This window comes from Erythrolamprus reginae, chromosome 5 (genome assembly GCF_031021105.1).
Source record: "Erythrolamprus reginae isolate rEryReg1 chromosome 5, rEryReg1.hap1, whole genome shotgun sequence".
NCBI classification, from domain to species: domain Eukaryota; kingdom Metazoa; phylum Chordata; class Lepidosauria; order Squamata; family Dipsadidae; genus Erythrolamprus; species Erythrolamprus reginae.
Window position 1 is genome coordinate 63,707,429 of NC_091954.1, and position 21,851 is coordinate 63,729,279.

The 21,851-nt window shown below is 40.2% G+C and overlaps 1 protein-coding gene across 1 annotated transcript in view; it reads right to left on the reverse strand.

Annotated features, from left to right (window-relative positions):
* CNNM2 (cyclin and CBS domain divalent metal cation transport mediator 2) overlaps window positions 1-16,186 on the reverse strand; it is a 119,680-nt gene extending 103,494 nt beyond the window's left edge. Inside the window, exon 1 of the mRNA XM_070752769.1 lies at window positions 14,364-16,186. Within this exon, the coding sequence (XP_070608870.1) occupies window positions 14,364-16,023 (1,660 nt within the window). The 5' untranslated portion in view covers window positions 16,024-16,186. The remainder of the gene's footprint in view (window positions 1-14,363) is intronic.
* Between the last annotated feature and the right edge of the window lie 5,665 nt (window positions 16,187-21,851).

Consider the following 21,851-nt stretch of genomic DNA (forward strand, 5'->3'; position numbering starts at 1 on the left):
TAGCTCAACTATTTAAGTAGCATTTTGATATTGATAGAGTTGCCCTATTATGAGCTCACTGTTATAGACACACAGTACAGTACTGTATTTTATTTTGAAATTCTGTGAGGCAAAACAGGGTGGGTTTTTTGTTTGTTTGTTTGTTTGTTTGTTTATTATTTCTGTGCCGCCCAGTCCCGAAGGGACTGCCGCTCAGACACTATACTTTTCTGCCCACCTCCCAAAAAAATTAGAGGGAACACTGGTTGAAGTTCTCACATCTTAAAATTGCTGAGGTTAAGAAAAATTGCTTTAGATTAAACTGACATTTATTGAATGTGTATAATAAAATTATTTTTCTTTACATTATTTATTATTCTCTGGGAGATAATATATAATATGTAGCTAATCACTCAGTTCAAATTTCTGTCAGATTTAGGTCACACTTTGACATTAAAAGTTTCTCTTGCATTGTTTTCAAAATTTAAAAATACTCCAGGTTTGAACAAAGGAAAGTATTTAAGCTTCAATTTAAGATCTAAATAGAAATCAGTATAAACATTTATTCTATTTTATTTATTTATTTCCTAACTATTTCTAAACTAAAGTATCTTTATGATACTTTATTCAAAACACAATCTTGCCATTTTTGTGTTATTAGAGCATAGGAGAGTTTTAAGGAACAATGAATGTATTTTTTTCTGTTACAACAGCAGGGAACAGTCATTTCTCCGCTGCTATTGGCTTCAACTGAATGATGTCATCAAAATGAATAACGTGTTAGGAATAGACAGTAGACACTTGGACTTTGATGCTAGTTTTGCACCTATTAAAAATTACATTATTATTTATTATTATTATTATTTATTAGATTTGTATGCCGCCCCTCTCCGCAGACTCGGGGCAGCTCACAACAGTGACAAAAAAAATATATATTGACAAATCTAATAATTAAAATCTAAGATAACAATTACATATTTAAAAATCTAAAAGCAAGGAACCCCAATATAAAAAACATACATACAGTCATATCATGCACTAGAACTACATAGGCAGGGGGAAATGTCTCAGTTCCCACACGCTTGACGACAGAGGTGGGTTTTAAGGAGTTTACGAAAGGCAAGGAGAGTGGGGACAATTCTAATCTCTGGGGCGAATTGGTTCCAGAGAGCCGGGGCAGCCACAGAGAAGGCTCTTCCCCTGGACCCTGCCAAACGACATTGTTTTGTTGATGGGACCCGGAGAAGGCCCACTCTGTGGGACCTAACCGGTCGCTGGGATTCATGCGGCAGAAGGCGGTCTCGTAGATACCCTGGTCCGGTGCCATGGAGGGCTTTATAGGTGATAACCAACACTTTGAATTGTGACTGGAAACTGATTGGCAACCAATGCAGACTGCAGAGTGTTGGTGTTACATGGGCATTTTTGGGAAAGCCCATGATTGCTCTCGCAGCTGCATTCTGCACGATCTGAAGTTTCTGAACACTTTTCAAAGGTAGCCCCATGTAGAGAGCGTTACAGTAGTTGAGCCTCGTGGTGATGAGGACATGAGTGACTGTGAGCAGTGACTCCCGGTCCAAATAGGGCCGCAACTGGTGCACCAAGCGAACCTGGGCAAACGCCCCCCTCGCCACAGCTGAAAGAAGTTTCTCTAATGTGAGCTGTGGATCCCACTCAAATAAACCCCACTCAAATAAACACAACTGCTTTATTAAAAAGCTGAAGATTTTTCTCTAAGCTGAATTAGCAAAACCTATTCATACCATTCTACATCTCTTCAGAAGGTAAAAACTCCCATCTAAACTGGATGACCTTGGCTACAGATAGACTGAAGTAGCCAGCTGATTTGGAGTCATTAGCCATGTGCTGGTAGTTGCAGTTCACTAGAGTTTAGTATTTACGCTACTGTTTGTAGCTGGCAGGTTGCAAATTAGGACCTGTCAAATCACTGTGCAAGTGCCAGATCACGCACACTAGACATGGCATGGTTCATAGCACTGCATTCTCCACTGTCAATGATTAGTTTTATGAGCTCAATTATTGGAATTAGGGAAGCCTAAAAATAAAATTAAAAAAATCAAAACACTAGCTAACAATTCTCCTGTAGTATTGTTGTTATTTTATATGTAAATGAACCAAACATTTCAGAGTTTCAATTTAAGTTTACATTACACAATCTACTCAATAATTCCATTCTAACAGAAGGATCTCATTCCAGATAAGAAGTTGCAATTTAATTCCATTTGATTTCACTATGTTGCTAATATTTTTTATTAAATATTTAGCCTGCAATCTCTTGTATATACTCAGATTTACCATATATTTAAACTTCTTACAATGTAAGCCATTTTTCATTCCTGTCCTTAGTCATTGTGTGACTCTGCATAGGGTTAAACATATGAAGAACGGTTGCAGGAACTGGGTATGTCCAGTTTAAAGAAAGAAGAACCAGAGAAAACATGATAGCAGTGTTCCAGTATCTTGGACTGCCACAAAGAAGGAGTCAACCTATTCTCTGAAGCACCTCAGGGTAGAACAAGAAGCAATGGGTGGAAACTAAACAAGGAGAGAAGTAACTTAGAACTAAAGAGAAATTTCCTGACAGTTAGAACAATTAATCCATGGAACAGCTTGCCCCCAGTTGTTCCAACACTTCTAACACTGGAAGTTTTTAAGAAGATGTTGGATAACCATTTGTCTGAAGAAGTGTAGGGTTTTCTACCTAAGCATGAGTTGGACTAGAAGACCTCCTAGGTCTCTTCCAACTCTGTTGATGTTGTTGTTGTTATTTGCATGCATTAGAAGAGAAATTGATAGTCAAGTATTTGAATATTTTTTTAAAAAAATCGTTTATATTCATAATCCACCATTACATTCACCAGATATAGCTGGCCAAATTCTTATTTGCTGTTGCCCTCATAATAGACCAAAGATAACCTAAGATTGAAAAGTAGTAATTTAATCAAAACTAAGAGGAAACAGAATGCATCTGAGTTTGTGAACCTACAAACCTACAAATGTTGCTGAACTGTAATTTAGAATATTATTAATGATTTCATACCCCAGCTAGAATACTAGTTTAGCCAAATCTAGAAAAGCACAAATATCTATCTCCACTATCATCCCTACCCAACTCCATGTATACAGATAGTATTAATTCAGTAAGAGAAAAAGTGTTGGCCTTTTTTTTAATCTGCACTTGGTTTATCCTTGAAATATTCTCTATATAATATTAAACTCCAAATGTTGTTCAAAATGTTAGCCTGTTGTCTCTGCTGATTGTTTAAAACTGCTTCTCTGACCACCAATACATTCACTAAAGATTACAGGTAGCTCTTGACTTACAATAGTTTGTTTTAATAGCTGTTTGAAGTTATAACTGAACTGAAAAAAAGGTACTTATCACTGTTTTTCATGCTAACAATCATGGTAATGCCCCATGGTCACGTGATCTAAATTCAAATGCTTGGTAACTGACCAGTGATGTGCTACCAAAAATTTTACTACCACACTGTGGGCGTGGCTTATACATTTTGTTTCAACATATTTCAGTGCAAATTGGGTGTTCTGGGTTGGAGCTCCATTTTCGCTACCCCACTGAATTCTCCCCATCCGGGCAGTAGCCCACCCCTGATTATTTACACAGCTCTTCTAAAATTATACACATTCAATCTCATTTGATGTGATAAGAAAAACATACCCAGAGCCCAGAATGGAAAAAAAAGAAAAAAACCACCAAATTTTGCTACCGGTACTGCGTACCTGACCGTTCCCGTAGGAGCCCACCACTGTAACTGACTCATATGACAGTTATAGTATCCTGGGGTCATATAATCAGCTTTTGTGATCTTCTGACAAATGAAGTCAATGGGGAAGCTAGATTCACAACAGCTGTGTTACTAACTTAACAACTGCAATGACTCACTTAACAACAATGGCAAGAAATATCATAAAATGGGGAAAAATGATTTAACTGTCTCACTTAACAGTAGAAAATTTGGGCTCAATTGTGGTCTTAAGTCAAGGATTCTCTGTATTGTCTCAATTAAAAAAAGTTGATATCTGATTTCTAAGGATTAGTATTATTTAACAATAATATTGATTCAAGGGAGTGTTTATTTTTATATTATTATTGTTAAATAATACTAACCCTTAGAAATTTGTGGTGATTTATCTATATTATATTCCATATTATAGTCCATATTTTATATCAATTACATATTATATTGATATTTATTTATTTATTTATTAGATTTGTATGCCGCCCCTCTCCGGAGACTCGGAGGAGCTCACAACAACAGAACATAGTACAAATCCAATAGTTAAAAATAAATTAAAACCCCTAATATAAAAACAATCATTCATCTCATACAGACCATACATAAAGCGGAAACGGCCCAAGGAAGTCAATTTCCCCATGCTTGACGACAGAGGTGGGTTTTGAGGAGTTTGCGAAAGGCAAGGAGGGTGGGGGCAGTCCTAATCTCCCGGGGGAGTTGATTCCAGAGGGTCGGGGCCGCCACAGAGAACGCTCTTCCCCTGGGTCCTGCAAGACAACATTGTTTCGTCCCGGTCCAGGTAGGGCCGCAACTGGTGCACCAGACGAACCTGGGCAAATGCCCCCCTCGCCACAGCTGAAAGATGGTTCTCTAATGTAAGCTGTGGAACAAGGATGACGCCCAAGTTGCGAACCCTCTCTGAGGGGGTCAGTAGTTCCCCCCCAGGTTTATGGACGGACAGATGGAATTGTCCTTGGGATGCAGAACCCACAGCCACTCCGTCTTATCCGGGTTGAGTTTGAGTCTGTTGACACCCATCCAGACCCTAACAGCCTCCAGGCACTGGCACATCACTTCCACTGCTTCGTTGACTGGACATGGGGTGGAGATGTACAGCTGGGTATCGTCAGCACACTGATGATACCTCACCCCATGTCCCTGGATGATCTCGCCCAGTGGTTTCATGTAGATATTGAATAGCAGGGGGGAGAGGACCGACCCCTGAGGCACGCCACAAGGGAGGAACCTAGAGGTCAACCTCTGACCCCCACTAACACCGACTGCGACCGACCGGAGAGGTAGGAGGAGAACCACTGAAGGACAGTGCCTCCCACCCCCAACCCCTCCAGCCGGCACAGAAGGATGCCATGTATTTTCTTACAAAAGATAAAACTGTTCTTACTTTTTCATTTTAGCCTCACAATTTAGCCTACATTTCTAAGATTTTGGTCTTTCATCCAACTATTAATTAGATATAACCTCGTTTACTTTTTCTGGGATCATTCAGTCAGCTTAGGTACTACCATCTGACATCATCTTGTTTTACCAATAAACCAGCATTTGTCAGATATTCAGTTCAAGAATGGTTTGACCTGGGCTTGTTTTCAGCTGAATGCTTTCAAATACAGAATTTGTCCTAGTTAGATAAGCATATTTGCATACTAGGAAGAAGTCACTAAAACACTTCACTGCTATCAACTCAACGTGTTTCCTTATATCCACTATAGTTAATTCCAGTGTTTCCTTTTCAAATCCTTCAACTTGAAAGAATGTTTGTGCCCTATCTTTCTGGGCCTTGTAGCTGGTGGCTGTTAGCTTTTGACATAAGTGATATCTCTGCCCTAAGAAATTCTTGCTTTCATCTTAATTTCCCAACCACCAAATTTATGTCCATATTGAATTCCTCTTCAGCATTCATTACCAAATGAAATGGGTATTGTTAATCAATAATAGGTTTGTTGATAAATCTTCATTGTCAAGTATAAACAAGCCATATGATGCCTTACTGTTAGCTATGAACCAGACCAGATTTTTCATTGTCATACAACTAATTTTATCTAGTATCTTCACATGTTCATAAAAAGAATTGAAAGGCAGTTGGATGTAATGATTAAAGACCATGAGAGGTAATAGATACAAAATCAGCTGGGTGACCTTGAGACGGACACTTTTTCTCAGCCCTAATAGCAAATCACACCTGAAAAACCTTGCCAAGAAAACTGCAGGAACTTCTCTAGTAGTCACTAAAAACTGAACAAAAATGAATGGAAGAAAGGGAAAAAAACTCTGTCTTTTAATTGTCTTTATTTGTAGGACAGATAGGCAACATAGCTGAATAGCATATAACCAAAAGCTATACCATTTCAAGAACTAATTAACATATATTCTTGTTTATTAAATAGTCAGGAGATGGGAAATTTTATAGCACTAACACTTAGACTTATAATCTGCTCTATAGTGCTTTACAGCATTATCTGAGCAATTTACAATGTCAGTATATTGCCCCAACAATCTGGGTCCCCATTTTACCTATCTGGAAAAGATAGAAGGCTTAGTGAACTTTGAACTGGTTATGCTCAAACTCCTAGCTGTTGGCAGAGTTGACCTGCAATACTGCATTCTAACCACTGCACCATCATGGGTTTTTTATAATTTTGGTGAAATTTTATTTAGACCTTCCTAAAAATCATTTAGTCAGTAACTTACAGAGGCAGTTAGTTATATTTGACTCCAAAGTTATGGCTTTTTAAAGTGCCTTACAGTCACATGGTTAAAATTCAGGAAGGGGAGGAGGCATTTACAGGGGAGCAGGTATATGATTTCCAAGCTAGTTGAAGATAGACTATAGAACAGGGTTGAAAGAGACTTTCAAGATCTTCCCGTCCAATCACCTGCTCAAGCAGGATAATTTATATCATTCAGGACAAATCGCTGTCCACCCTATTCTTAAAAACCTGTAGTGATTGATGAACCACAACTTCCAGAGGTAAGTCATTCCACTGATTGCTGGTTCTCACTATCAGGAAGTGTCTTAGTTCTAAGTCAGATCTCTCTTTAACGATTTTCATGAAAATAAATATTTCTAAACCATGAAAATATGCTAGCGAGGATAAAAAGAAATATACAGTATATCACAGAACTAGTACACCTCCTCATATTTTGTAAATATTTAAGTATATCTTTTCATGTGACAGTGCTAAAGAAATGACACTTGGCTAAAATGTGAAGTAGTAAGCATACAGCTTGTATAACAGTGTAAATGTGCTGTCCCCTCAAAATAACAAAACACACAGCCATTAATTCTAAACTGCTGGCAACAAAAGGTAGTACAGTGATCCCCGATCATTGCGAGGGTTCCGTTCCAGGACCCCTAGCAATGATCGGATTTTAGCGAAGTAGCGCTGCGGAAGTAAAAACACCATCTGCGCATGCACAGATGGTGTTTTTACTTCCGCAGCGCTAGCGAGGAGCCGAAGATTGGGGGCCGCGCGGCTGTTTTAAAACGTCGCCGCTGGCATGGGGGGCTTCCTAGCAGCCCCCCAAACCCGGGTTGGGGGTCCGGGGGGTGCTGGCAAGCCCCCCATGCTGGCGGCGACGTTTTAAAACAGCCGCGCGGCCCCCAATCTTCGGCTCCTCGCTAGCGGGCAGGCAGGCGTCGGACAAGCCGTTCGCTGGCGCTGCTCGCTCGCGCTTCCCAGCTGAGTCCTGAAGCCAATTCGCTTCAGGACTCAGCTGGGAAGCGGCGAGAATGAACGGCGTGGGCGGGCGAAGGGCGGGCGAAGGGCAGGTAGGCAGCGGACAAGCCGTTCGCTGGTGCCGCTCGCTCGCGCTTCCCAGCTGAGTCCTGAAGCCAATTCGCTTCAGGACTCAGCTGGGAAGCGGCGAGAATGAACGGCGTGGGCGGGCGAGCGGCAGCGAGGAGTTTGCGTGGGCGGTGGGGAAACTCCTCGCTGATGCCCGCCGCTCGCCCTCCCGCCAGCAAGAGGGGGAAGACCTAGGGAAGCCACCCAGCAGCTGATCTGCCCGGCGCCATCTACGCATGCGTTCCCATAGAAAAAAGGGCGCGCATGCGCAGATGGTGTTTTTACTTCCGGGTTGCAAAATCGCCATATAGCCATTTCACAATGATCGGGATCGCAATACCCGGGGGATCACTGTATACCCCAAAGTGATAATGTCCAAATGAGGTCCAAGTAGCCATTTTCCCTCCTTGGTGTCATGTGACTCGTTAGTGGTACAAGATCTCAGGTGTGAAGGGGGAGGTGTGTTAAATTTGGTGTTATTGCTCTCACTCTCTCATACTGGTCAATGGAAGTTCAACATGGCACCTCAGGGCAATGAACTCTCTGAGGATCTTAAAAAAACAAACTGTTACTCTACATAAAGATGGCCTAGACTATAAGAAGATTGCCAAGACCTTGAAATTCAGCTGCAGCAAGGTGGCCAAGATCATACAGTGGTTTAACAAGACAGGTTCCACTCAGAACAGCCCCTTGCCATGGTTGACCAAAGACGTTGGGTGCCCATGCTCAGCGCCATATCCATAGGCTGGTTTTGGGAAATAGACATATGAGTGCTGCCAGTATTGCTGCAGAGGTTGAAGGGGTGGGGAGGTCAGTCTGTTAGTGCTCAGACCATGTGCCGCATGCTGCATCAAATTGGTCAGCAGAGCTGTCATCCCAGAAGGAAGACTCTTCTAACCTAGAGTCAAGCATAGTGGTGGGAATGTTATGGTCTGGGGCTGCATGAGTGCTGCCAGGATTGGGGAGCTCATCGAGGGAACCATGAATGTCAACATTTATTGTGACATACTGAAGCGGACCATGATCCCCTCCCTTTGGAGACTAGGCCGCAGGACAGTATTCCAACATGATAATGACCCCAAACACACCTCCAAAATGACCACTGGCTTGCTAAAGAAGCTGAGGGTAAAGGTGATGGACTGGCCAAGGAGGTCTCCAGTTCTAGTGAGCATCTATGGGGCATCCTGAAACAGAAGGTGGAGGTGTACAAGGTCTCTAACATCCACTAGCTCCGTAACATCATCATGGAAGGGTGAAAGAGGACTCCAGTGGCAACCTGTGAAGCTCTGGTGAATTGTATGCCCAAGAGAGTTAAGGCAGTGCTGAGAAATAATGGTGGCCACACAAAATATTGACACTTTGGGCCATATTTGGACATTATCGCTTAGGGGTGTACTCTTCCTTTTGTTGCCAGCTGTTTACATATAAATGTCTGTGCTGCATTATTTTGAGGGGACAGCACATTTACACTATACAAGCTGTATATTCACTACTTTACATAGTAGCCACAGTAGTACTTTACATAGAAGTCATTCCTTCAGTGTTGTCACATTAAAAGATATATTTAAATATTTATAAAATGTGAGGGTATGTACTCACTTATGTGACATACTATATATAGTAATGGCAGGCCTGAAGATCCAAGGCCCAACAAATAAGGTTTTTTTTAGCAACTGATAATTCCCTAAATGGATAACACAATGTATAATATTTAGATGGAGGAGTAGCGGGTGTAAGTTACATCATTTCGTTATACAATTTTTAAAATTTAAGGTTTTAAAATATGTTGTCTTCTAAAACTATTATTTTATCCTGAATAGAATTCAAAGAAAACTGTAAGGTATCCGTGTAACTTACTATAACACTGAATTAGCATTATGTGGGTGCTCTTTTGTAAAACAAGTTATTAATCCAAACTCAGCAAACTTGTAGTGTAATATAGTAGCAAACAAAAAGATAAAACAAGAACAAGAAGCAAATCTCAAAGTCTCTAGGTCTACAATTACAACAGATAAGGAAGAACTCAGTGTTGTAAAAGGCTCTGGGAAAGTTTCTATACAGAGTGGTCTGCACTATATGTACTAGTTTTACAGTTTTAAATACAAGGCATTTCAAGCTAAATTTCTGTGGTAAGCTAAGCAATAGAAAGCTTTGGATTTAGAATCATACATGCTGAGAACAGCCAGTTAAAAAAAGACAAGAAAAAATGCCAATGGTTTTAGTGAAAGCTCAAGCAAAAACAGGATCATTAAAAGCACTTGTCCTCTGGAAGGAAGGCAAGTGAACAATTGCCCACAAGTTTATTTTCTAATCAGATTTTTCACCACACTTGCCACTGATTACAAGGCAAATCACACAACTTGGGAGTTGATTGTAGTTTTACACTATAATTGGAGTAGTTAACTCCACTCAGTGGCCCACAGAATCCTATGGTGGCAAGAGAATCTGATGGGTTTTGTGAAAACTAAAGACAAAAAAATAATAATTTGAATTCAGCAAATGTTGCATTGCTTAGAGCTTTGAGTTTTGATCAAGGATATCAAAGTTCCATATTCCACAATTGGAAAATCCCAGTATAGATGCTAATAACTGAACAATATAGTACCATATTTATTTCAAAGGACTGTTTTCCCATCCACGAATAAGTTATTTTCAAAATGGAAGTGCCTTATATACATTAAGATTCTGGATAACAAAGGTAGTTTTGTCTGTCCCATTTTCCTTTAATGAGAGGGAACTGTCCAAAATCTGGGTTTGCATTGGCATCCTTCAGTCTCGAAAGACCATGGTATCATGCTCTGGCTTCCCTGGGTGCAGTTCTATTAAATAGGCTAACAATTCTGGGTGCAGCTCTATTAAATAGGCTAACAGTTCGTGCTCTTTCTGAAAAAAAATCACAAAGTAAAAACCAAAATTTACTTATTTGTACTTTTATCAAAATAAGTTTGCATTTCTACCGCACTACTACCGGTAAGTAGAAATTGGTAATATTTCATATTCTGATACTCCAACCCTTGCACAGAAAAATCCCCTAAATTTCAGAGCCTTGGATGCAAATTGAAGCAAACTTATTAACAATCCTTTTACAGTATCAAGAATGTAGAGTGGGGAAAGAAACAGAGACTACTTGTTTGCATTCACCATAATATGACACTTAATGAAAAACTTTCTCAATGCAGGAGTACTTACTGAAGCTAATAATGATCACCCAATCACTCAGGATGGATATACACAAAAGAATCTAGTAGTATACTTATTACTGAATTTTTCATCAGATTGTATCACATTTATATCCTAATGCATATTAAAATCACATTCATATTAGATATTCCTTAAACTTTAACCTACATCACCAGTGTCTCAACAACATGCATCCACTCCTATCATTAGATTACAACTAGAACAGAAGAGACTCAAATTCTGTTCATAAGACCAAATATCAGGATTTGTTTTTTTAAAAACCGCTGTATTTACTTCTTAGCATATTATGTGAATTCACTTATTGTGATTTATTTAATAAAACATGTTTAAACAGTGACAAACATAACAGGAGAATCCGGTATGTATTTCTATTATTAGGAATAATAAGTAGTGTCTTACATCATGCGCAATGCAGGACTCTGTTGATTAATTTGTAAGCTGTTGGTGTCTTACCTTCAGATTTCTTGCATGTTACAAACAAGGACTTTAGCCCACACATTCAAACCACTAATATTGGGGGAAGGAGGTTTCAAAGCATTGAACTAATTATATTAAGATTAATTAGTAGGACTGCTCTGGTGTTCTGCTTATCTATGGGCAGGTTGATTTCAAGTTGAGGAAAATATAGAGGTCAACTTGGTTTTGCTACTAGTGTTAATAATGTTACAGTATTTTGTAGAGTCAATGACATAAATGGGAATTTGCAGACTGTTTAATACAGAGATTTGTTAGAACAAAAGGCACAAGAAATTGTTATAAAATAACAAAGACAGCACTAGGTAAATTAATGCACAACACAATTTGAATATTAGAAACAATTTTTCTATTTAAGGAAAATAACTTTTCTATTTCAGTATGATAGCAAGATAATATTTTAAACCATCCCATACAATACTAGAATAGCTTACTAAATTTAGGAATCTCTCATTTTGAAAATAAATCCCTCTCTACCAGCAGCTTTTCAAAATATATCACTTTCTGTAAAAAGAATATTAGATATTATGTGTTATTATAGAAGGGCTATTTATTTGTTTGTTTATTATAAATACAAATAATGGATTGGCATATCTAAGCAGAATTGTATACATTAATCTTTAGATAAACTTGTTATTGCCCAGAAGGAAAATTTTGAAGCCAGAGTATCTTAGTTTTAATCATAATATATTTCACTAATATCACTGAACAACCTAGAAATATTGACTGAGAAATAATCCTTCTATGCTTAATAATAAATTTACCCTCTAACAAATGGATTACAGCTTAAGAAAATGAGTGGAAGGACTGAAAAACAAGTGTTATTTTACATGTATTTGTTATTGTGTTAGTAAATCTATCCTGCCCCCTCATTTTAGCTTCTATAGTGTGTGTGTATGTGTGTGTTTTACATGCGTACATGCATACACTGATTGATTTAGTTTGTAAAATTAAAACAGTCCAAAGTCTTGTAAGATGGGTGGTTATATAAATTTGACAACTAAATAAATAAAACCAAATTTTTAAACTGCACATATAATTATAAATTCAACAAGACTGCTTTAGTGATATTCTAGAAATTTAAATTATTACTAAAATGGAAAAATAGTACTATTTGCTACAGCTTCATGATTAGAATCTCACTAAATTCACTTTTCATAAATTATAAAGGCCGATAAACAAGTCTGGTTCTTATTCTAGAAAATATTAAGTGGTTATAGGAATGCATAATAGATTACCAAAACATTTTATCCACCAAAACATATTCATTTGAAAAATGAAAAAAATAAATAAAACCAGAGTGAGTTAACTTTTAGATGGAAAAAGCTAAAGATAAGTGTTTCACACTGGCACTATTTGAAATCTAACAGTTTACTGCCTACAAATCACCAACTATGCAAAAGTTCAGTTACAGAGTAAGTATCACTTTGAGAAAAGGTTAACTCTAGCAGTAACCTGTTTATCCAAATACTGAACAAATGCTAATCTGAAGCTGAGGTTGAATCCAGCTACCTTCAATATATTTTCCCTGCAAGAATCTGATCACAATTATCTTTGATAGATTACTCTAAACATTCAGAGCGCTTGACCCACATAAACACTCAGAAACTAAGCAGCAGTATATCTTTCACTATGGCTTCCCAACATAATTGATCCCAAAGTCCAGCCAAACAAGTAGAATTTAGAATGATTCTAAATGATTCTCAGTAGTGACAGTTTGTAGCTGAAAAGAAATTCATAACAGGAGAACCAATAAAATGTGCTCTTGCTTAGCAAGCTGGAGAAAAAGATAGTACCATTCAAAAGATTCCATCAGTGTTTTGTAGTTAATATAACAAGATACAAGAGAATACATGATGAAATTCATATAAATCACACAGACCAAACTACTTTTTAACAATGTTCATGATTGCATAGCAGACCAGCTTCCTCTCCCCAAAATCAAGTACACTGAATAATTGTCAGATGATTTGGACACCTGAGGAAGAAAATATCCCTGGCAGTAAAAAGGCACCAATAATAAATTAAATAAATAATAGTTTACAATTTTTTTGTGACAACCAGAATCAGATACCTATGCAAACATCTCTCTTCACAGCTAGAGGCAATGATGTCAGCAGAGTGATGGTAGGCTAGGCTAGCAGTGAAAAATACCAACAATGTTTTAAACAGACGTTTGGGGATGTTAAAACCAAACTCAGTGATAACTTAACACCAATATCTGTTAGTAGATATAAATTATTGAAAGACATTTCATAAAATTTGTAGGAAAAAAAATTGACCTACAATATTAATATAGTTTAAAAGATATAATATTGGATGACTTCTTTAGTTTTACAGTGTGGTATAGATATATTGAGGATCTATAACCACAATCCCCAATCATGTTTATGTGCACAATGGGAAAAAAAGCCAACATTAACCAACATTATTATTGACCTAAAAATTAACTCAATTTGTATATAAGCATTTACCATGTAAGAGTATTATACACACCTACCAAATGTTTTTACTATATAAAACAGAGGATGTATTATTGCAACTAGTGAATAGTTAACAAATAGTTGTTAATGGAAACAACAGTGACTATTCAAGGAAAGATAACCTGAGATGTAAAACTAGTTGCCAATAATAATAAATTCAAGTCTAAGATAAACATCAGATAAGTAAAAGTTCATATTATGGCATGATGCACATACCAGGCATACATTTCTATTGAAAGAGAATGCTTGTTATTTATTACATTTTGATTCAATCTGGGCATATCAATTTCTCGTTTCTTGAAATATTAGCACACAGGTGCACATGAGTCAGGTTGGAGTCACAATTCAACGTAATATCTGAATAACCATTGGACAGTAAAAAACCTAAAGAGATCCTTAAACTACATTCAGTAACATATATATAAATAGAAATTATGGAAGCTGTAGATTAAAGTTTATGAATACAAGGAAAATATGTGAAGGCAAAAGAATCAGTTTACCACATAAACACCAAATGTTAAGCATAGAATTTAACATCCCCAGAACCTCATCTTTCATTGTAATAATCAAGTACCTTCCATACTCCTGAAGCTGTTTTTCACATTTTCCTTCCCCACTCCCTTCACCAGCCACCATCATCCCACCTTTTTTGAATTCCTCAAGCATGGCATCAAGTTTGGTGTCATTGAAGACAAAGTGCAGTGGGTGGTTATAGAAACGTGTGATGGTCTTGAGTGGAGTGCAATCATCAGGATCCACAAAAGCTAAGTCTTTGACAAAAAGAAGGTCCACAATATTAGAGCGGTCTCCTTCAAAAACCGGGATACGCGTATATCCACTCTCCATGATTTCAGACATAGTGTTGAAATCAAGTACAGCTTCAGCAGTAATCATGAAGCAATCCCGCAGAGGAGTCATTACATCCTCTACAGTTTTGGTGCGCAATTCCAGCGCTCCTTGAATTATATTCAATTCTTCTTTGACCAAATCATTGTAAGGATCGGTAACTCTTAACATTTCAAGTAGCTTCTCACGGTTATAGACAGTACCAATCTCTTGCCCTAAAACACAGTCCAGCAGTTTGCTGACTGGATAAGAGGCTGGAAAAGTCATCATCATAAAGAATTTTGTAAGGAAGATGGTGTTGGCACCCACAGCCAGACCATGGCGGGAACAAATAGCCTGTGGCACAATCTCACCAAAAATAACAATACCAATGGTGGATACTACCACCGCCACCAGTCCAGAACCTGCAATGTCATCGAGCAGGATGGTAAGGGTAGTATTGACCAAAACATTCCCCAAGAGCAAAGAACAGAGCAAGTAGTTGCCCTGGCGGCGCACGGGCTCAATGCGCTTAGCATAGTTTTTTTCTTTTTCTGTCCCACAATTCTGCACAATACGCAACTCCATAGGATCAAGGGCCATAAGTCCCAGGTTGAGACCACTGAACATGCCCGAAAGACACAACAGGAGGGAGATGAAGATCACCTGAAGCCAGAAGGGTAACAAGAATTTCTTCTCCTCACCTACAATCATCTTGGTGTCCTCCCCATCATGATAGATCCAGGTGGTCTCAGTCCAGGGCCCTCCATCGGGACCAATAATGCCAGCTCCACCGCCGGGGCTCCCGGCCACGCTCCCCGCCCCGCCTAGGATGGCCGGGGAAGACACCGAGGTGCACAGGTAATAGGACTTGCTTTTCTCCGTCTTGCGCAACGGCTTGATGTCGATTTCGATGATCCCCGAGGTCCGGCGGTTGAGGGTGATGTGCGGGAGGATGATGATGTCCGACGTGCGGATGCCGCAACGCTGCGGGGCCGATGGTACGGCGGCCACGGGGACCGGACCGTCTTCGCGTTCAGCTGGCGGCGGCCGCCTGCCTTCGCCATCCCTCCACCGTTCGATCTCGGTGAAAGCGATGCGGGACCAGGTCTCGTTGTTGATGTTCTGCCCGTAGACCCGCAGTTTGACGCGCGTCCTCTCGCTCACCCGGAGCACTCCCTTCTCCATAAAGGACACGTCGTCCGTGTCCTCCAGTCGTAACCCTATTATCACCGTCTCCTCAGATTCAGGCGCCCCGGGAAACAAGGAGGAGGAGGAAGAAGAAGAGGAGGACGAGGAGGACGAGGCGGCGGCAGCGGCGGCGCGAGCGGGCTGCTCTCCTAGGCACCGGCTGAGGAGAATCCCCAGCAGCAGCGGCAGCAGCAGCGGCGACCGCGGGAGCATCCGCGTCTCCCTCTCGCCGCCTCCCCCCGGCCCTGCCATGAACCTGGGAGCGACCGCGGGGAGCGGCGCGGCCATCTTCCAGGAGATTAAAAAAAAAAGGGTCAGTGGTCACCCGGCCACAGTAAACGGAGCGAGCTCATCGTGCCGGCGCTTGAGCGGAGAGAGCCAGTAGCGGAGTCGTCGGCGGGTGACAAGCGACTGCCGGGCCTGGGCCAGGAGCTGCTCCAACCCCTACCCCGGAGGGGACGGGGAGGGGGGGGGGAGAGAGAGAGAGACCCGCGCGTGCGCGTCGACCAATGAGGTGAAGGCGAACGAGGCAGCGGAGGGTGCAGATAAAGAACTGCCGTCCAATCAGTTCGCTCGGGAATAACAGGGCTGGGACTAGGGCTAGCCGGCCGGTAGGTCGGCCTTCCACTTTTTTTTCCCTTCATGGTTGAGGGCGGGTGAGGAGAGAAATGCCCGCGCTACACATTGAAGCCGGGGGGGAGGTTGTTTGTTTCCCACACATACATTCTCTAGCGAAAACGGCAAGGAAACTCGTTCGTATCGGTTTGTCCTGGGCTCCTTTTCCCAGAATCCACGAGTTTTAACCGAACCGAGGTTAACCCTGCCTAGGTTGTTGATCATTACCCCGCAATATAACTCGGAGGGGGGTGGGGAGGGACGCCTCTCCCGGCCTCCTTTCCTGTTAAAAGAGCGCGTGATGCTTGTGTGTATCTCAAGCTTTAACCGAGGAGTCCGGCGAAACGCCAATCGGAACGGAGGATGGTGGAGATTGGTCGGCAGATCGGCCAATGGGGCGGAGAGTTTCCTTCCGGAGGCGGGCCCCTTAGCGCTCTTTAACCGCGAAGCGAACTCTGCTCGAAGATGAACTCCGCTGAGGGCGGCTTTATGTTTGTGCTATATTTCTTGCCTGCGACCTTCCCCTCTTCCTTTTCCAACCGAATTTTCTCGGCGGCGCTTTGCTCGCGAAAAATACGCTGCTCAAAAAAATAAAGGGAATACTCAAGTAACACATCCTAGGTCTGAATGAATGAAATCTTCTCATTGAATACTTTGTTCTGTACAAAGTTCAATGTGCTGACAACATGTGGAATTGATTGTCAAGCAGCGTTGCTTCCTAAGTGGACAGTTCGATTTCACAGAAGTTGGAGTTATATTGTGTTATATACTTGGAGTTATATATTATATTGGAGTTATATGCTTGGAGTTATATACTGTATTATATTGGAGTTATATTGTGTTGTTTAAGTGTTCCCTTTATTTTTTTGAGCAGTGTACTTATTTATTTATTTATTTTGTCCAATACATAATACACATTGAAGAGAATAGATATGTAGTAATATAAATGAAGAAAAGGAAAGAAGAAAAGATATAAAAGTATAGGAGATCATATATGAAAGTAAGAAAAGATAAATGAGATAAGGAGAGGGGACGGAAGGCACACTGGTGCACTTACTTTCTTGCGGCTCTTGGTTCCTCCAGGTTTTTCTTTTTCCTCCAGTAGAAAGGTATGCCAGCATGAGTTGTGCTGCTCGACAGCCAAAAACCTAATACCTAAAAATCTAAAACCTGAGTTAGGAAGTTTGCTAATTGTCCCGTCCTTTAACTTTAACTTTAACTTCAAAGGCAGCAACTGGAGGATTCCAGGGTTTTGCTTCCTTTTACTGCCCAGCTTCAGGTTTCAACAGCTCAAAAGGTGCTCCATGCCAGGAAGCTATTGCATTTGTTGTAAGAATGTTGTAAGCCGCCCTGAATCTGCCGAGAAGGGCAGCATAGAAATCTGACCAATAAATAAAACAATAAATAAAACTGCAGCATAAAACTGCAACTGTCCCCCAAAAGCTATTTTGTCACTGGTCTTCTGTCCCCAAAGAACCAATCTATCAAGCAGAGGAGCGTTTAACAATCACATTTAGACTCATATACCGCTTCATAGTGCTTTTACAGCCCCCTCTAAGCAGTTTACAAAATCAGCAGAGAGCCCCCAACAATCTGGGTCCTCATTTTATCCACCTGGGAAGGATGGAAGGCTTAATCAACGAGCTCCTGGGGAGATTTGAACTGCTGAACTGCGGATTTAATTGCCAGTTTACTTTGGGGGTATGTATAGTATATAATAGACTACATTTCACAAATCTGCACATAACATTAGCAATAGCATTTAAACTTATATACCGCTTCATAGTGCTTTTACAGCTCTCTCTAAACAGTTTACAGAATCAGCAGAGTGCCCCCAACAATCTGGGTCCTTATTTTATCCACCTGGGAAGGATGGAAGGCTGAGTCAATCTTGAGCCGGTGGTGAGATTTGAACTGCTGAATTACAGCTAGCGGTTAGCTGAAGTAGCCTGCAGTGCTGCATTCTAACCACTGTGCCACCTCGGCTCAAGTTGGAGAAAGAACCACGATTGGCACACAGAGTCACCCCCTCCTTGGTTATTTGCAGTCCCATTTCCTATCACAATAACCTGTCAGATGAGGTGTTGTTGAATAGAGTTTAACAGAATTCAGGAGCCTAATAGACCCATGCTCAGCAGTATCCAAATGACTGAGTTTTAGTGACTCTTCATAGGCAAGGTGGAGGAATTATGAGGAGCACTGGGGGGGGGGCTTCCTCGAATCTTATTCAGCATTCCTGGGCTGAGATGTAATCTGTCACCTAGAAAGAAGAAAAAACTGGCAGAACTCAAAAATCAATTTTACCGCAACTCCCAGTTACTGAAAATAATTATCTGCTACAAAGGAATGGAGATCAGTGTACAGTAGTACCTCGCGATACGAACCCCTCGTCTTATGAACTTTTCGAGATACAAACCCGGGATTTTTGTGCCTCTTATCATGAACTTTTTTCGCCTTACAAACCCGCCGCTGCGAACGCCGAACCCGGATGTTCGGCAAAAGTTCGGGTTCGGCGTTCAGATTCAGGAGGCCGCAGAGAAGCGCCGCCGCCCAGCTGTCACCTTTGCAGAAGAGCCACAGAGCTGTCAGCCAATTGGGAAGCTCAAACGGAGGTGGGGAATCCCAATAGGGAATTCCATGGGCGGAGCTTTGACATCACGGAGATGTCCTTCCTGGTCGGCCGAAAGGTGGACTCCAGGAAGGATGTCTTCGTGACGTCAAAGCTCTGCCCATGGAATTCCCTATTGGGATTCCCCACCTCCGTTTGAGCCTCCAGACCGGCCAACAGCTCCGCAGCTCTTCTGCAAAGGTGGCAGCCGGGCGGCGGCGCTTCTCGGCGGCCTCCCAAACCCGAACGCCAAACCCGAACTTTTGCCGTACTTCCGGGTTCAGCGTTCAGGAGAACACCGAGAAGCACCCGGCTGTTTCAAAAGGTGACAGCTGAGCGGCGGCGGCCAGCGGAGTGCTGTTTTTGCAATTTTTTTTCCTTGCACGCATTAATCCGTTTTACATTGTCTCCTATGGGAAACATTATTTCATCTTACGAACTTTTTGCCTTACGAACCTCCTCTCGGAACCAATTAAGTGGGTAAGATGAGGTATCACTGTATTTGTTCTACAATATCCAGATATATTTCATGTAATACACAAAATGACACTATGACACTAATAAAACCAGAAAGTAGCCCCCTATATGCAGAAGCATTAAAAGCATACAATGCCTTCAATTTGGACAGAACCAGAAATGTATAGCTGATAAAACATGAATATTATTACTAGTTTAAATCAACCATTCATGCAAACATCATTTGGACTACCATTATTTCAAAATCCATGAAAAGGATGTGTCTATTTTTGTTATATCTCCAATCTTTCCTTTCTGGGAAAGGTGGTTGAGAAGGTGGTCATGCTGCCTCTCCAGAGGATTTTGAATGAAATAGATTATCTGGACTCCTTCCATTAGCATTGTGGCCTGGTTACAGGTCAAAAATTGTATTGGTCATGCTTTTTTTGTTCTCTGATAGGAACAGGATGTAGGTAGTATGTCCACCCTTATTCTACTTGACATCTCTATGGCCTTTGTTTACAATAGTATCCTGGAAGGATCCCAGGACTGGGAATTGGGAGTTGTCCTGGTTCATTTTCTTTCTCCAAGGCCATTTGTTTAGCCATCCCTCAAAATATGCCTCCTCTTTTGCTTCTTTCTCTGCAAGCCCACAACAAACATGCCCAATAACAAGTGTGCTTAGGGCATTACAATTTTGCTAAGTCACGCCCGCTTCAGCAGTACATATATTAAAATTAGAACGATACAGAGAAGATTACAATTTTGCGGAAATCTGATCAGATTAAAACAACAACACAATCTCCCTTCTAAGTGTTTTGACCTGTGGCAAATATGTGGTTTTTAAAAGATCCCAGTTGAAAACTGCTTTTATTTGCCAAAGTATGCAGTTTTGCAAAGTGGTGCAGTTTTGGTTGGTTTGTTCTGATATTTCATTATTTTGGGACTATTGCATAAAGTTTGTATTTATTTTTTATTGCATTTATTTTGGAAATATTTACACTGTTCTACTATCTACAGTGACAAACATTATTAAAACATATTTAACATTAGGATATTCAGGGATTTTAAAAGTATTTCCTGGTGGAATTCATTTAATAAAATTTATATGTACCACAGTTTTTCAAACACTCAGATTATTTTGTAGGATATATGCTAATCAAGCAGCCTCTTCTAACTTATGAAAAGCCATAATAGGTTTTGCTTTTTTTTTTTAGTTTGTACTATTATTATATAAACATGATCATGGAAGTTTACAAACTGTGGCTAATATTTTAGTACCTGTGTGAATTAGTCAATGTTTGGTTGATAAGTTTTTCTTTTAATTGTTTTTAAATTGTAGTATTAATTGGATTTACATTGTTTTGTTTTTAAATATGCTGTGAGCCGCCCCGAGTCCTCGGAGAGGAGCGGCATACAAATCCAATAAAATAAAATAAATAAATAAATAAAATTTGTGGTTTGTTATTTAAACAATGCATGTTTTTCTACATATGTGAAGTAGAGCATAGAACACCTTGTTTACAAGAAAAATCTTCAAACATAATATTCTTACAGTGCACAATTCAAGCATGAATCTCCTAATGGCAGCCAATATCCCAACATGGATAGAATCAAACTAAACTTACATTGAAGTTTTGAGGGAATTTTGTGGGGATTTCCACTAATAACACAGAACTGCCACAGGTATTCTTTTAAATTGCCCATGTAATCTATTCGACTCATGGTCTCCCAGTTTCTGCCTTACCCACTACACAAAACTGACTTTCAAAGTTATCTACTATACTAAATAAATATTTTATCATATCTTAATTATTGGTGTATGCCATCCAGAGCTACTTTGTATGAGATGGGCAGCTGTACAAATTTGGTGAATGAATGAATAAGTAAGCAAGCAAGCAAGCAAACAAACAAACACATAAATAAACTATTAGGGATGTTTTGAAAACATTTTTCAGCATTTATCTCACAAATATGATGACAGAAGTATACATTTTAAAGATCCTAAAGTTGTGTTCTCTTTGCTGCTGTTTGGACTGGTTGTTTCCTTTCTCCAATGTAGTTATCATGGCAGCATGTCTCCCTCTGCTGTCAATATTAAAAGCCAATAGCACTGTGCCAATAAGGTTGTACAGAAGTAAATATTCGGTTCAGTAAGGTTAAGGACCACAGTTTAAATCATTAATGCAAGCACCGGATCTTTCTGCAAAGAAATTTTCAAGATTCTTCTACCTCTGTTGCCTCAGTTTTAAACTCCTGGATATATTACTTTATAACGGCAGTCAAAACCCAAATACAAAGCAAAACCAATTGACCACTCATCATGCTTAGGTGTATACAAGGATTCTTTGGTTGCATTCCTGACCTATTTCCAATTTTGCCAATAGTGGGGCATGATCTGACCACCAAGTACTATTGATATCTACTTTTTTAACTT